A 17,112-nucleotide genomic window follows, 5' to 3' on the forward strand; every position below is an offset into this window, starting at 1 on the left:
ATAAATGTTGTTATGCTCACGTAACTAATAATAGGTGTGTGTGAGGTTCTGGGAAATTCTTTTGCCTGAACACTCTTTGATAAGGCGAACAGCAGTGGATAGTCAGAAATCCAGATTCATCATACCAGGCTATGTTCCTCTAGTCTTCAGCTGTCCAGTGTTGGCGAGGCTGTATGCACTGCACTGGAACTTGATGTGGTCTCGACTGTTGTAGTTCATCAAGGTTTGATGAGTTGTGTTTCTGAGATCTTTTTCCTCTCACCACAGTTGTACAGAGATCTGAGTTACTGTTGCCTTTCTGCCAACACAATGTCTTAAAATACCCTGATGATATTGATTACTGATACTTAGCAGTGATCACAACACAAATTAAATTCAAATCTATTTAAAACAGACTTTGCTGAACATGCCCCCATGTCACTGCTGAGGAATACCTAAGTACATTTACCCAAGTACTGTTTTGAAGCTTGTACTTTATAGTATTTCCAGTTTATTTTATTAATTCTGCTCTACAGCAAGAAGGATACAGTCACCAAGCCACACCTGCAATACAATTATCCACATTGTAAGTACAACTCAGTAAAAAACCAACAATAGTTTCAAATATTTTTATTCTTTACCGTAGAAACACTGTACATAAATTACTTTCTCTGAGACTAATATTGATGTACGGATAAGTGGAATTTCTCAACCTTCAAAATAAAAAAAGATAAACCCATAAAACATTGTCAACTTGTCTTAATTCTTTCTGAAAAAAGGTTGGTAGATGTTAACTCTCTGTGTAAAGTTCTTTCTTTTAAAATGATTGAACTTGCCTTCCCACCTTTGTAAACACACATAGACACAAAGAAAACTCCTCTACAAGAGTACAGAGACCCACAATCAATGAGAAAACATCCACTTTGATTTTTGATCTATTACTGTTACTCATTAATGTCACTGATGGCGATGCACTGTCCCTTTAAGGAGAAACAAGCAAAAACGAGGAGAGAAGCAACAATTGGTTACTACTCACAGTTACCCCGCACCCCCAAAGCCATGACAACATGTTTCTATTGCAAGCAATACTACTACCTTTGACTGATAAAAGCACAAGGTCTATGCATTATGAGTCTGAGTCACATTTTACAGAAGTGAAGGATTCCTGGTCTGTCAGTGGAGCTGTGTTTTACAGGACCAGTGAGCCCACTCGGTCCATGAAGTGTACATCCACATAGAATGAGAAACAGTTGTGGCAGCACTGTTGTCCTGCCTCCTCACACACACTGTTGACTGTTGTCTGAAACTGGATGATTTTATAGACCTTGTAAAAGCACAGGGAATGAGGAAGAGTGGTTTTAGAACTGACCAAACAGGCCATAGATGTCAGAAAGAAACAAAAGCACAACTCAAAGTTTCTGGTTTTGTTCAGTTCATGGTCCATTCCAGTGGTGGTGGTGTAGTAATAGTAGTAATAGTGGTATAGGTAATAGTATGTAAACACTTTTTTGTTAATTTTTATATCCCCTTTTTGTCTAAAGCAAATGCAAGTTTATATATAAAAACGAACAAAAAAAATCCAAACAGAAAATCAGTCTTATTTTTTTTTTTAACCTTCATACAAATCGTAGTCCTTTTTTTTTGTCTTTTAGACAAGTCCGCAACAGTTCTACAAGAGTTCCATTCAGTGGCTGCAGCCATGGAAACAACAGATCCTACAGACAAGGCTCATAGAGGTCTACAACCCAGAGCGACACACCTGAACCCACAGAGATTTGATACCTGTAACATCTGGGAGGTGTCCGCAGACATTTGTTATGTTGACAGCGCTGACAGTTTATGACTGTCTTAAATGCTTACTAGCTCATCTAGTTGTGATGGCTGCTGAAATGCTCACATCCCACTGTTTCACAGCTAGATAGCATATGATTACAGCACTCAGGTTAGCCCTGCCGAACAGAGAGAGGGGGAGGGGCATGCGTGTGGGCTGTTTGAAGGCAGATGGCAGGGTGGGAAAAAAAAAGACCCTTTGGCAGGCCATGAAAACTATTTTAAACCCTCACAATTGTAGTTTCATATGATTGTTACATCATCAGTCTGAAAATCCTACATCATCATCCTCAGAACAAAGCAAATTTGCAAATGTGGGGTTTCTTCAGTGGCTAGTTTTGAGTCTCAAGGCAGTTCAGTCTGTGACATCCATTTTCTGTTAAACTGAACTTTGTTAGTCTCTGACAGTCACAGGGGGAATAATCTGACCTTTGTTGATGCTGTGTTACCTCCTACCTATCTCACTCTGGCGTAGGAACTGGATGTTGTTAGCGCTGTCGGCTAGCTCAGGGTACTGCTCTATGGACAAGACGTAGTAGCCATCATAGCCCAAAACCTTCCCGCTGCTCAGCAGCTGCCTTTTCTCTCCCTCCGTCCACAGCCGAACGCCTTCCTCCCCGTCTCTCACACGCTGCTGTTCACGGGCCCAGGCACTCGACAACGCCCTCTGCCTCGAATGCTCCAGGATTCGTGCTTTCTCTTCATCCAATGTTGTCCCATAACGCACATGGAGAGTCAGCGCACCATACTGCAGCTCCACATCAGCAAAGCGTCGTGTTCTCCCATTCATCACTGTTGTAGACTGGGACACTGTGACATTCACACCATTTTCCAGTGATTTCCTGCCTGAGGTGAGCCGCAGTGCACTGAGGTCATTCTCAGGCAGGCTGGTCTTGATGAAGTAGTGCGTGTCTTGTCCCTCTACTGTGAAATGTAGGTCCTCAAGGTAAAAGGCATTGTTTAAGACTGCAGCCACTTTGATGCAGTCCTCATTGGCAATGTTGAGAGCATTGGTCACCACACGGCCTTGGATCACAGCAAGCATCACTCCCTTGCCAATAAGAGACTTGACAGTAGCGAACCACAGCCAGGGTTTTGCGTGGTCTGAATGCCGCCGGCTGAGCTGAATCTCTGGCATGCGCTCAAAGGACAGGAAGGCTCGAGACTGACGAGTTACCTCCTGCTGGACACCTGAAATAGACTGTTGACGAGAGAAGGAAGAAGTAATGTTTGACTTAATGTGATGTCCCCGCTTACATAAGACATCATTAAGATGAAAAAAGCATTACAAAAACACTACATTAAAAGAGCATTGCATGATAATCCAGACAATATGGAAAAATGTATGGGTTGGTTGCTTCGTCTCAACTAAATATCATGTATCTCATGTGCTAGATTTTTTTGCAGCACATTTTCAGAAAAAAAGACTTTGCAGCCTTGATTGCATTGAGACATTGAAGACAATAACATTCATTATACTATATTAGTGAATTACTTTTTGTTAAGGGAGTTACTCTAGCTGTAGTATGTCACCTACTGTAGAGGTCCCAAATGTCTACTGATATTGCAGGCTGAAACAAGCTGAAGGTAATTAACACAAAAATAGCCTGTGGAGGTTGCAGTTGTTGTGCTTTTCTTTTTGCCAAGTTGTATCAATTTTCTTGTGTCCCAGTAACACATGTTCTGTGGCCTGATAGTAGTCCTTCTTTTAAAATGGTTGAACTTGCCATTTTAAACCCAGGGTTTTCTGCCCTGAGAAAACAGTAAAAAGACTTAGAGAAGTTGTAATCACTTTAGTGCATCTGCTCTAGGACTAAGTGTAGACTATAGACTGTTTTTTTTTTTTTTTTTTTAGTTTTGTTATATATATGTCCTTGTAATTTCATGTAGGATCTGCTGTTGATTTGTTTTTTTTATCTGTGGGTGCATTTTAGTGTTAAGCCTGAGACCACATTCTCATTCACTTGAAAAGGAAGGTGAACCCACTGTATGTAAATTACATCTCGCTTCTATTTCCACAACATGAAACAGCTGCAGAACAATAATGCACTAAAGTGCTAACAAGCTATGATATTTACTGTAACACACAAACAAGTGTATAAATAGCCACAATAAGTGAGGGTAAGAAAAGAGGAAGGGGCAGAGAAGGCATGCATGATTGGTTAGGCTGAATGACTCTTTATTGTCTTCTCTCCTCATTTTCTTTCTTGTTATTCTCACTCCATTTCCTCTTTCCCCTTCATTTCCTGATTTTCTTTTTTCTATGGATGTCAGGTTTTCCTTTGATTTCCACGCCTTGGTTTCTCACATCAGCTGCTGGTTTTCAACTTGATTTTGGTCCATAAATATATTGTCCTTTTAATATCTTTTTCCTCTTGACTGTATTTCTATTTTGCATGTACACAATTATTTTTATTATTCCTTTCCTTATGTTCTCAGTCTGTATTTATGCATGACTGTATTGTATAGAATACAGAAGCAGAATAGCAGATTAAGCCTTTTAGGTTGTTGCTTCTAAGTCATCTATTATGTATTCAACCTTTATATCTAACAGTACTTAGGACACATACAGGCAGGTCATCCCACAGCTGGCTCTTCTTCATCTCCAGTGATGGCTGTGTCAGGTCAAATTTAGGAATAGGGAATCCTGGGATTGCGTTGTGGAGATGGAAGCCAAATGTGACCAACCAGATATTGACATCTACAAAGACAGAGAGAGCAGTGGGTGTGGACAAGAAAAAATGAGTTCAAGCAATTCGAACAGGGACACCAGAATAACATACTGTAATTATAAACACTGTTGCTTTGTGCATTTCTTATAAGCCCAAACAAACCACGATTGATAAATGCCTCATATTTTTGCAGCTCATAACTTCCAATTACCACAATCTCTGACCCAAATGCTGGATCATTTCAAGTCTGTATTATAAGTTTACGGCAGATGGAAAAGAAAAGACCTTGGCACCTGTTGCGCCTAAATCACCCTGCTGTTCACTTACACTAAATTCAGTTTTCAGTTTCAGGCAATGAAGCAAAAGCAATAAACTCTGTGGGACAGAAACACATATTTGTTTTCATTCATGCTACATTTTTAAGAGTTCATTAAACAACTTCATTGTTCACTGATGAAATACAACAGAAAACTTTGGTTTCATGTTCCACTAAATAACATTATACTACAAAACAAGAGTACTAGCATTTTTTCAGGGTATTTTTTTTCATCTAAATCCACAAATGAATGAAAGAATCCCCATGTGTTCTAAAAACAACTAGATAATTACAAATACTGTATGTATAGTTGTTCAGCTTAAACAAGTTTTTAGTTTAGGCTACCCCAAATTACTGTATTTAAAACTATGAACCACAACCACAACATTAGAAACTCCTGCCTCAGTTTCTTCTAATGTAACATCTAGACCTAAAAAGTTCTATTGACTCTACCTCCTAACATCTTCTAGTTACCTGTGACGTATTCTTTGACCTGATGGATCTTGCTGATTGGGTTGTTGCCTCGGAACATGTAGAGGTTGAAGGGCTGGGGATCTTTACCAACACGTGTCCATGTGCTGATGTCAGGAATGGTCCACCTTCATAGCAAACACACTCTGGTCAGATGTGACACTAATGACGCAGGAACAGCATCCTGTTACATAAGTGATAGACTGCCTACCGCCCAGCAGGGATATCGTAGTCTCTGTTTCCAAAATGCAGCAGTCGTGTCAGAGGATCATAGAGGCCCCCATGGAAACCAATTACTAGCACAAAGTCTGGGTTGGAATCAAAGTAAACCTCGCCGTATGCTGTGTACTGAACCTACACAAACAGAAATTTATCTAATTTATCAAATTTAACTATTTTGTGAAATGGAATTTGTACAGATAAATGAAACACATACATACCTGTTTAAGCAACAGCCCATTGTTGCTGAAGACAGCCAGTGGTGTCCCAGTGTTATCACATGCAATATAAAACTCCTCTCCACTGCTGATCTCCATAGCAAACACATGGCCCTGTGCAACAATAAACATTATGAGTATAATAATAATTATGATAGTGAGTTTTATTATTGCTATTGTATTCTATATCTCCACTTGTGATAACAGGAGGGCGATAAATAATGGTGCCACTATTACTATTAATTATTGTGGGTCCTGCTGCAGATGATTCACTAACCACATCACATTCTGTCGTCATTCTGTTACAGGTTCCCTGACCTATGAGGCATTTAAAGTAGCAAAAGGATTCCGCAACAGTATTTTTATATGATGTGGGACTGCTGGGACAGAGAACCGACCTCCTCCTCTCTAATTGGGATGCTGTACATTACCCATGTTTATCCTATGATTAGTGTAGGGGAACCTCCTCCACAAAAATAAAAAGATGACAGTGAAATCCAAAAGTGACTCATAAACAACAATGAGTGAAAGCTGTGTCGGGAAAAAGCTAGACTCAATGTTCTGCCTGTCTATAGTTGGAGGTGTATTTGAGTTTGGCAAAAAAACCCACTTACTTTTACCCACTTTTCTTGTCTAATTTGACCACACACAGGATGTTAGATGTGATATCACCATATTTTAATGACTGTAGCTACCTGCAAATCATAGTAAAAGGATGTGATCTCTGAGCTGGAGTGATTATAGACGTGGGTGATCCTGGTGGGGTAGTTCAGATCAGCGTAGAAAAACTGTAGATGTTGGCCCAGACTGTTTCTAGATGCCACACGCCGACCCAGACCATCGTAACGGTACTGGATGGTCCAACTGGCTGCTTTACTGTAGACACGAACTAGAAGACCTGAATTACAAAGGATAAAATGGAAGGAAAGGATGTGAAGAATGACAAAACAACAAGTGATGACGTCAAAGCTTTCAATGGGATTGTTACATTTTACCACAAACAAAAACTATAGGAAAAAGTTGTATATGGTATAATTCATTATTCATTCCAGTACATCACTGTGATCACAGGTGAAGAAGTAAGACCATGTAAATACTTTGTGTCAAGTTTAACTTAGTTCAAAGTTTATGCTGTTGACCAATATCAAGCCATCTTGACAGTACTGACCATGGAGGTAGCAGAGAACCAGAGTGCGAAATGGAGGAATGTACTGAAAAATGGACTTGGATGGACTAGCACATATAATAATAATAATGATAATAATAATAATAATAATAATAATAACTTTATTTATATAGCACTTTTCTAAAAACAAAGTTTACAAAGTGCTTTACATACAATTAAAAAGAAATAAAATACAATAGAATAGAATAGAGAATAAAACAAAATTTGTTTTTGGTAGGTTATCCAAGGATTACAATTTCTGTTTTGTTTTCATTCAGCTTAAGGAAATTGTGTGACATCCGAGCTTTAATGTCCTTCAAACACTTACTAAGAGTAAGAATACAATTACTGTTATTTAGCTTAAGAGGCATATAAAGTTGTGTATAAACAGCATAACTATGAAAAGAGATATTATGTTTTCACTCACACATTCACACATCACACCTACACACGCATTTTTATACTCGTGGGTCAGCCATCAGGGGCAATGTGGGGTTCAGTATCTTGCCCAAGGACATTTTGACACCCGGCCTGGAGGAGCCCAAGATTGAACCACCAACCTTCTAATTAGTGAACGACCGGCTCTCTCTCCAGCTGCCCCTAGCTTATTAGCATCCATCATCCACTGGAATTTAAACAAATACCATTATCATTGTTGTCCTATTCATGACAAGAGACCTAGCTTAATAACTGATGATTAGGGTGAAACTGAGACTCAGCAGTGCTTGCCGCTGGCAGTAATTCACCATCCAGCCCTGCTAGTCACTACATTAGCAAGCTTCTAATCCTTTATAAGGATGATGAACCTTGCTGTGCCACTTTCTGGTGTGATTGGGCTGTTTGACATAGACATAGACAGTACAAAATACTAATTTCTACCTTTAGAGTTGTACTCAAATATCTCAGCTCCTCTCTGTCTCAGGAAACCGTCTTCATCCAGCCTGTACTGAACATCTCCAAGACGAGTGATTCTGTCCCTCAGATCGTAGCGTAGAGGGGTTAACCGACCACTGTTCCCAGGGTTCAGCAAATGCAGGTTCCCATTCAGATCATAGTTATACCTGAAATGCCAGAAAATTATAGTATCAGCATTTGGCATCATCAAATGATGGTGCTTTTATCAGTTAAATTTTATAATCCTACCTCCAGACCATCTTTTCGTTGAGGGAGACCGTCTGCAGCTGTCCATCCACGTCATACTCATAACCATATTTGGTTGTGTTGGCAAACGGTCCAATCTTGATCTCACGCTTGGTGACACGGCCCATGTTGTCGTACTGAATGGTGATCCAGTACATCAGAGACCTGAAAATCTCATACTGGATCTCCTTGATGCGGCCATGTTGATCAAAGTGTTTGGTGTAGGTCATCACTGCGGTGGAGATGATCTGAGACAGAGCGAAGTTCAGGAAATCAACACTTCCTCTACTGACAAAAAGCCGTGCTGATCAGACTTCAACAGACAGACTGGAGACTATATGTGACTATAAACTAATGGCACTGAGATAACTTATGTTGTGAATTGGTGTTATAAATAAAAACTGATTTGACTTGATTTGACATTTCCTTATCATTCAAAGAACAAAACTCAAAGTTAAACCTGACAAAAAACAGTTATTTGAGAAGCTTTCTTCACTCATTCTCAGTGAGGAGTAGACATACTCATCTGAATCAAAATTATGGGTAAATGTGTTCATTGCTATATTGCTATTCTTGAGGGATGCATTTTATTTGTAATTTGCACAACATAATGCTGTCAAATACACCATTCAGTCAGACCATCAGTAATGAGGGCTGCAACGATTAGTCGACAAAATCGACAATGTTGATTATGAAAATTTGTCGAAGCGGAATTTTACACGTCTAGTTTTACTCCACGAATAAATATGGTGTTACAGTTAAACTTTCATATCATATAAATCACTGTGCTGTAAATCAATCCTACTTAGTTTTCCCCACTGCTACAACAGTAAACTGCGCTGGGTCTGAGTGAAGAGATGCCATTCCAAAAAGACACCAAGTGTGAACATGGCCTTAACTGCAGTCAGTTCATCTGGTTCAGGGGTCATTATTTTAATCTACTGTGGAACATTATGTTATGTTGAGGCACTGACTGGACAACAGGGTGACATTTATGGGGTGCAGATTTGAGAAGGTGAGGTAAAACAGAACAGATGGTAGGCGTGACTGAAATACTTGTTGACTAATCGAAAAAATAATCGTCAGATTAGTCGATTACCAAAATAATTGTTAGTTGCAGCCCTACACACAATTGAGGTTGTCACTGGGATGCCACTATGTTTCAGCTGTACACCAAGCAGGAGGTGGAGGACTGTGATTGATGCCAAGCAATAGATTAATTTTACTTTTTCTTACTTATCCATCTTTGAGGGACAAAATGCAGCCATGTATTACCTGATTGATATCATAATAGATGACTCCAAACTTCCCAAATTGCTCCACCTTTCCAGATATATCATCAAACTGATAGAGGTCGATTGGCAGTGGCGTCTCATTGATTACAGCCTGCATGCTGGTAACCCTGAAGCTGTTGTCGTAGGTATAGTCAAAGCGTGCGTTCACCATCCCGTCCTCGCTGAAACGGAATATTTGCCGGTCGACCAGCGGGCCAATCTGGCGGTACCGAATGGAGCAGATGAAGCCCTCGCTCTGAAGGTTGACGGTTTTAAGCACACCAGCGGTCTCATCATATGTGAAACTGACCCGTGTTGAGTCATACAGGATCTCTGCCAGCTTGTTCTGTTGTGACAGATAAAACAGTATGTGTTTACAATAATGGACCTTGTAGAACATCAGATCCTGTTCATCCAGGATCAGCTACACAAACAGTTAACTTCAATGTCTAAGTCCCTGTTCATTCTCTGCTGCAGCTGCTACTTATGCATGTCGTGCCTCTACACGACCCTTGTGAGTGTTTCTTCAGGCTTCCCCTTCTGTGGACTGTATTGATCTCTCCCTGCTTTGGCATTCAATAACTTGAAACAGAGCCTTAATGCATCTAGTCCATCGGCTTTCTTTATATCTAATTATCCTGAAATAAATGTAGTTTTTTAGCATTAAATTATGTAACTATTCATATGAGGGTTAAGTGAAGTGAAAATAACAATAATTGAAGGGCAAATTAAAAAAACTATTACTGATATAAAACATAGTATTCGTTATTTATAAACTTTTAAACTACACACACACACACAGACACACACACACAGACACACACACACACACACACACACACACACGTAAATTTGCATACAGATAACTAATAACAATGTTTCTTTTATAATAAATTTATGTTAACTCTGTAAAAACCTAAATCAAATACCTGTCTGCGATATTTGTACAATATGCGACGGCCAGTGCCCAGATGGGCAACTCTGAGGAGCTAGAGAGAGGGAGGGGAGGGGGAAGGAGAGAGAGAGAGAGAGAGAGAGAGAGAGTCATACAGTCATAAATCAACATAATGTAGAGGTGAAAAGTTTGAAAGAGAACAACAATGACTAATAAAAATATGGGTTCTTTTCCAGTGGTGTCAAAGCTGTTGTGTAAACAGAAGGAAAATAACAAAAAAAGAAGACAACTACAAATCCTATCAAGAGATATGAATCACAGTTTATCACACACAGACACACACACACACACACCTGTCCATCTTCAGAATAGTCCACAGTGACAGAGGCATTGCTCTCTGGGGGGTTGTAGATATTCCTGTAATATCCTATGGATCTGATGGTCTGCATGGTGTGTCGAGCCACGCTGGGCATAGTGACTGCTGACAGATGGTCCTCTGAATCATAGTCAAAGATGTATTGGTGCTGGCTGTGTAGTAGCAAGACCATGGACTGTTAGAGAGAGGGAAGAAGAAAGGAAACTATGTAACGTGCCATCAGAGCAGTAAAAGACAGGGTAAAGGCACAATGAGACAGTTTACATTTACACGGTGATGTGGAACAAATATCAAATATCAGACTGTAGTTGCTGGGGGCAAAATTGTCTAATATTGCCATTAGTGTCTGGTGATAAAGTTGGTTTATTTAGAGGGCTGCTGCTCAGATTGTTTGAGAGTCCCCTGAAAAAACTGAGCTTTTCACACCAATTATCCCTGTATAATCATTTTTTATAAATTTCAATTTCACCGACGACATTGCAGCACAAGTCGAGGAAGTTGCTTTCACACTAAAAAATCACACAACATGTTTGCTGGACATACGCCAGTCCCTTTCCTGTCACATGGGTGTTTTCCACACTGCAGTAGCATTGGGATGTGGGTCTTAGCACATACAGGTCTGCTACAGGACAAGGAACACTAAACATTTTCCTGTTATTGTCCAAAATAAATGACAAATCCAGAAATTCTCTGGGACTCTCTGAATGGTGATTAGAAGTGGAGGATATTCTGTGAGAAAAAACACAGTTGTAATCTATGCAGGTGAAGAGCAGCAACTCCATCCATCCAATTTCTTACACTTATCAGAGGTCAGGTCGCGGTGGCAGCAGGCTAAACAGGGAATTCCAGACATCCCTCTCCCCGACAATGATTTCCAGCTCCTCCTGGGGGCTCCCGAGGCTTTTCCTGGCCAGATGAGATACATAATCCCTCCAGCCAGTTCTGGACCTGCCCGGGGCCTCCTCCCAGTTGGAAAAGGCATCCTTACCCAAACCACCTAACCTGGCTGCTTTAAATGTGAATACTCCGAGCTACCTCCAAATGTCTGAGCTCTTCATCCTGTCTCTAAGGCTGAGCCCAGCCACCCCACGGAGGAAACCCGTTTAAGTCACTTGTATCCGTGATCTGATTCTTTCGGTCACTACCCAGAGCTCATGACCATAGGTGAAGGTCTGAACAAAGATCGACTGGTAAACCGAGAGCTTTACCTTCTGGCTCAGCCCCCTCTTCACCACAATAGTCTGGTACAAGGTCTGCATTACTGCAAACGGCTACACCTTGAGATCCTGTCCATGAATATCTCAAACAGGATCAGCGACAAGGGGCAACCTTGGTGGAGTCCAACACTCACGAAAACGTGTTTGACTTTGTGCCAAGAATGCAGACACAGCTCTCACTTTGGTCATACAAGGATGGAATGGCCCGTAGCAACGTGCCAGGTACCCCATACTCCTGCAGTACCCACCACAGAGCCCCTTGGGGGACACGGTTAACCCCTAAGAACTCTTGCAAGGGTAAAGAGCTGGTCCACTGTTCCACGGCCAGGATGGAATCCGCTTTGCTCCTCTTTGATCTGAGGTAAGACAATCAATCAGAGCCGCCTTTCAAGCACTCTGAAGTAAACTTTCCCGGAGTGGCTGAGCAGTGTGATACCCCAATAATTGGAGCACGTGCTCTGGTCCACTTTTTTGAAAATGGGAGCCACCACCCCAGTCATCCAACCTCCACATTGAAGAGCCGTGTCAGCCATGACAGACCAACAATGTCCAAAGCCTTCAGCATCTCAGGGCGTATCTCATCAACACACGGTGTCTTGCCACTGAGGAGCTTCTTAACTACCTCAGCAACTTCTGCCAGAGTCTTCCAATTCTGCCTCCGTTGGGTTCAGGATTCCCTGAAAGTATTCCTTCCACCACCCAATGATCCAATCCGGGTCAGCAGTTCTCCTCCCTGGCTGAACACAGTGTGGGTCAAGCCCTGCTTCCCCTTCCTGAGTCACTGGATGGTTTGCCAGAATTTCCGTGAGCGGGAATGAAAGTTCACCCAGTTCACCCACACTACACGTTTGGGTTTACCAGGTTTGTATGTGAAGTGTAGGTGAAGGTGATAGTGACACATGGAATAATACAATATGGCTCATTTTTCATGTTTTGTGGCTTCCATTCTTTCCTTTTTCATCTTTCTCTTTAACTTGTTTTCCCTTCATTCCCGTCTCCGTTTGTCACTTTCTCCTGTTTTGTTCATTATTGAGCAGAGTCTTGCTTCTATTTTTTTTCAAAACTGTAACTAAGACAAAATAAGCAGGAAAAAATGTTTTTTGTTTTTTTTAAATGCTTCCTTATAGTTTCCTTGGTCTGTTCCTTCTTTGCCTCCATAAAACTTAAGAGTAAAACTAGAGAGTCTTATATAGAAAGTCAAAATGCCTGTTTTAAATAAATCATGTGAAGTCACAGTAATCTATTTTTTCTACATAACTTTGAGAGAATTGTGTTCATAAAGGTATTGAAGTAATCTCTGGGATGTTCTGAAAGACACAAATGTCAGCAGTCAAGAAATATGATTCACTGATATCGATGATGCAGAAGCTACCACAGCCGGTGGTGAAGCTGATTCTTCAGGTGCTAAGATGCACAAAACATTTATTTAAATTTAAATTTGGTTTCTTTCATCTACATATCCGGGATCTGAAAGTTCAATCAGCTCTGAGCTGATGTGACATTTCTATTTGAATGTTTTATCCTTAACTGACTAAATAATTATTCTAAACTAATGTATTTTACCTTTCATAAAATAAGAGTACTGTGACTATGTACTGCATATAAAACTTGGACCGTATTCACAAAGCATTTGATCTTACCACTAAAAGTTCTATTAATTGCATTAAAAGTTTCAAACTAAAACTTCTTTCTTAAATCCTATTCACAAAGCTGCTGAGACCAACTTTTTGGCTCTAAACACCACCACAATGGATTGAAATGAAACAAACAAGATGTACTTTAACTGCAGACTTTCAGCTTTAATTTGAAGGTATTTACATCCAAATCAGGTGAGCGGTGTAGGAATTACAACAGTTTGTATATGTGTCTCCCACTTTTTAAGGGACCAAAAGTAATGGGACAATTGGCTGCTCAGCTGTTCCATGGCCAGGTGTGTGTTATTCCCTCATTATCCCATTTACAAGGAGCAGATACAAGGTCTAGAGTTCATTTCAAGTGTGCTATTTGCATTTGGAATCTGTTGCTGTCAACTCTCAATATGAGGTCCAAAGAGCTGTCACTATCAGTGAAGCAAGCCATCATTAGGCTGAAAAATCTAAACGAACCCATCAGAGAGATAGCAAAAACATTAGGTGTGGCCAAATCAACTGTTTGGAACATTCTTAAAAAGAAAGAACGCACCGGTGAGCTCAGCAACACCAAAAACCCGGAAGACCACGGAAAACTGTGGTGGATGACTGAAGAATTCTTTCCCTGGTGAAGAAAAACCCCTTCACAACAGTTGGCCAGATCAAGAACACTCTCCAGGAGGTAGGTGTATGTGTGTCAAAGTCAACAATCAAGAGAAGACTTCACCAGAGTGAATACAGAGGGTTCACCACAAGATGTAAACCACTGGTGAGCCTCAAAAACAGGAAGGCCAGATTAGAGTTTGCCAAACAACATCTAAAAAAGCCTTTACAGTTCTGGAACAACATCCTATGGACAAATGAGACAAAACATACCACCTCATCAGTGAAGCATGGTGATGGTAGTGTCATGGCGTGGGCATGTGTGGCTGCCAATGGAACTGGTTCCCTTGTATTGATATATTGATGATGTGACTGCTGACAAAAGCAGCAGGATGAATTCCGAAGTGTTTCGGGCAATATTATCTGCTCATATTCAGCCAAATGCTTCAGAACTCATTGGATGGCGTTTCACAGTGCAGATGGACGATAACCTGAAGCATACTGTGAAAGCAAGAGTTTTTTAAGGCAAAGAAGAGGAATGTTATGCAATGGCCAAGTCAATCACCTGACCTGAATCTGATTGAGCATGCATTTCACTTGCTGAAGACAAAACTGAAGGGAAAATGCCCCAAGAACAAGCAGGAACTGAAGACAGTTGCAGTAGAGGCCTGGCAGAGCATCACCAGGAATGAAACCCAGCGTCTGGTGATGTCTATGCGTTCCAGACTTCACTCTGTAATTGACTGCAAAGGATTTGCAACCAAGTATTAAAAAGTGAAAGTTTGATTTATGATTGTTAATTTGTCCCATTACTTTTGGTCCCTTAAAAAGTGGGAGGCACATATACAAACTGTTGTAATTCCTACACCGTTCACCTGATTTGGATGTAAATACCTTCAAATTAAAGCTGAAAGTATGTAGTTAAAGCACATCTTGTTTGTTTCATTTCAAATCCATTGTGGTGGTGTTTAGAGCCAAAAAGATGAGAATTGTGTCAATGTCCCAATATTTATGGACCTGACTGTGAATTCCTACGGATGAGCTTGCTTGCAAGAACCACAGTGATTGGTTGATAAAAGACTGGTCTGCTCCGGTGAAAATGCTAATAATAATAATAATAAAGGATTTGTTACAATAAAAACGTACATTCAATTCGCTCGATGGAAATAATAATGATAAAAAAAACTAACCTGTCATAAGCTACCTAACTAAGAATGTGAATTACTATTAGTTGAAAATTTTGAATCCTAAAGTTAGCACTGACATGGCCATATTTTCTGAGTTTTCCTAAATCAGCAGGTTAGGAGCTACTTTTAGCCTTAAGATGCTTATGTGTGTTGTGCTAATATGTATTTTTCTTTAATTGATGAACTGTGATTTAAGATGTCATTGTTTTTTTTGTTTTGTTTTGTTTTTGGTTGAGGTCTATTTATTTAGCCCTTTGGGGCTTACTAATCTCACCATCCCAAGTTTTTTGTTTTTTTTTTCCAGAAAACTTTTTTCTTTTTCCTCTCTCCTCATGTCTCATTACTCCTGTTCCCTTTCTATAATTTTTGTCTCTCTTCACCCACAGTTACTGTTATTTCTCTCTCTGCATCAGTCTCTCTCTTTCGCTATCTAACTTAAGCTACCCCAATCCTCAGGGTCTTGTTTGCACGGTCGTACCTCTGTTGTTGCACTCTCTTAAATATCCCTCTCTGTCACTATCCTTCCATCTCTCTATCATTTCAGCTGCTGTTTAGGGTTGGGCTTTGTCTGGCTCCTTGTCTGTCAATGCAGATTTACTGTGGGTTGTTTTTTAAGTCTCTCTCTTTTCCTTCAGTCACCTCTCTGTACCTAATGTCTCTTCTTTTCATTTAGAGACAATGGCAGCTGTCTTTGAGTGAATTACTTTTTAAAAGAGTTTTTGCTCTTAATAAGACACCGAGTCAGTTATTTGTTTTAAAGTAATCTACTTCCAAAAGTGAAGTGCATCTTTCTCTAACCTCCAGAATTGCCAGGTCTTCGCTTTTTTCCATTACCATCCAATGCCACTGTAAAGCTGCTGATTTGAAAGCACACCGAGAGCTTATTGATTCAACTTTTAATCCACCTATATGTTGCATCGGCACTGAAGTGTGGTGAAAACAGTCCCTGCCAAATTAGCATTCAAGCTACATAAACTATGACCTGACCACCTGGAACTTCGAGTCAGATGTTTGCACTACCATCTTAGTGCTCTTGGAAGGAAAGAGAAACACATGTTTTACCACTGAAAATGGGAGGTATTCATTTCCATGCTTTCCATTCATTTCTTTTAACTGTTCTATGGGTCCTCTCTCCATTCCTACTCTTGTCCCTGATAAAGAGACTAGGGAGCTTCCTTTCCTTATAACTCACAAGCTCTTTCTCCTCCTATTTTCTCCCACCCAGGGGAAGTGAGCTGACTGTTTGTCACTATGGTCTTTGTGACTGCTTGTTTTCATCACTAACTTTGTGGCAGTACTTCAGTAATCTGTATTAACACAGCTTTATTGTGCAGCACTACTTCATTTGTCTTGTCTATCATGAAATGTACAGAATCTAGAAGAAAGATGATACTTACACAGTGATGAAACAGTAAGGACATACATATATACCTGCTCTTAAATAAAACCGTACCTTATCCAGGTAAGTGTAGCTCCACGTCTTTCCATCAGCAAAGACTCTGGAAATGATCCTTCCCTGACTGTCGTACTCCCACCTCTCTGTAGTTGGACCCCTCTGGAGACCTGTCACCTGCCCCGTACTGGACACACAGACACACAGACACAGACACAGACACAGACACAGACACAGACACAGACACACACAGACACACACAGACACACACACACACACATACACACACACACACACACACACACACACAGATCAACATCACTGGATGTCAGTGTATTAGTGCTGTAGCCCTGTAGTTTGTCTCACAGGCTGTTTTTATGTTACTTGTTCATTTTTTGACTGTGCCAACAAAAACAGAAAATTTTAAGCTTTGTAAAAGTTAAATTCATGTTTTATTAATTGCACTAGATTGTACAGGTGTACCTAATGAAGTGAGTGTATCTCCAGTTTCCCAAATGTCAACATTCCT

At 40.4% G+C, this 17,112-nt stretch overlaps 1 protein-coding gene across 6 annotated transcripts in view; it reads right to left on the bottom strand.

The window, feature by feature from the left end:
- Window positions 1-592: 592 nt before the first annotated feature.
- The window catches only part of tenm3 (teneurin transmembrane protein 3), a 310,851-nt gene continuing 294,331 nt past the window's right edge, over window positions 593-17,112 (bottom strand). For all 6 annotated transcript variants that reach the window (XM_071504949.1, XM_071504948.1, XM_071504950.1 and 3 more), the window contains 12 exons: window positions 16,644-16,770; window positions 10,533-10,730; window positions 10,214-10,273; window positions 9,286-9,630; window positions 8,014-8,258; window positions 7,750-7,931; window positions 6,401-6,603; window positions 5,709-5,819; window positions 5,480-5,622; window positions 5,272-5,396; window positions 4,380-4,510; window positions 593-3,010 (listed from right to left, as the gene is read on the bottom strand). In XM_071504949.1, the coding sequence (XP_071361050.1) occupies window positions 2,255-3,010; window positions 4,380-4,510; window positions 5,272-5,396; window positions 5,480-5,622; window positions 5,709-5,819; window positions 6,401-6,603; window positions 7,750-7,931; window positions 8,014-8,258; window positions 9,286-9,630; window positions 10,214-10,273; window positions 10,533-10,730; window positions 16,644-16,770 (2,626 nt within the window). In that variant the 3' untranslated portion in view covers window positions 593-2,254. The remainder of the gene's footprint in view (window positions 3,011-4,379; window positions 4,511-5,271; window positions 5,397-5,479; window positions 5,623-5,708; window positions 5,820-6,400; window positions 6,604-7,749; window positions 7,932-8,013; window positions 8,259-9,285; window positions 9,631-10,213; window positions 10,274-10,532; window positions 10,731-16,643; window positions 16,771-17,112) is intronic.

The sequence above is a fragment of the Trachinotus anak genome, unplaced genomic scaffold (genome assembly GCF_046630095.1).
Source record: "Trachinotus anak isolate AG129_WGS33_773 ecotype Australia unplaced genomic scaffold, CSIRO_AGI_Tana_v1 ptg000019l, whole genome shotgun sequence".
In the NCBI taxonomy this organism is placed as follows: domain Eukaryota; kingdom Metazoa; phylum Chordata; class Actinopteri; order Carangiformes; family Carangidae; genus Trachinotus; species Trachinotus anak.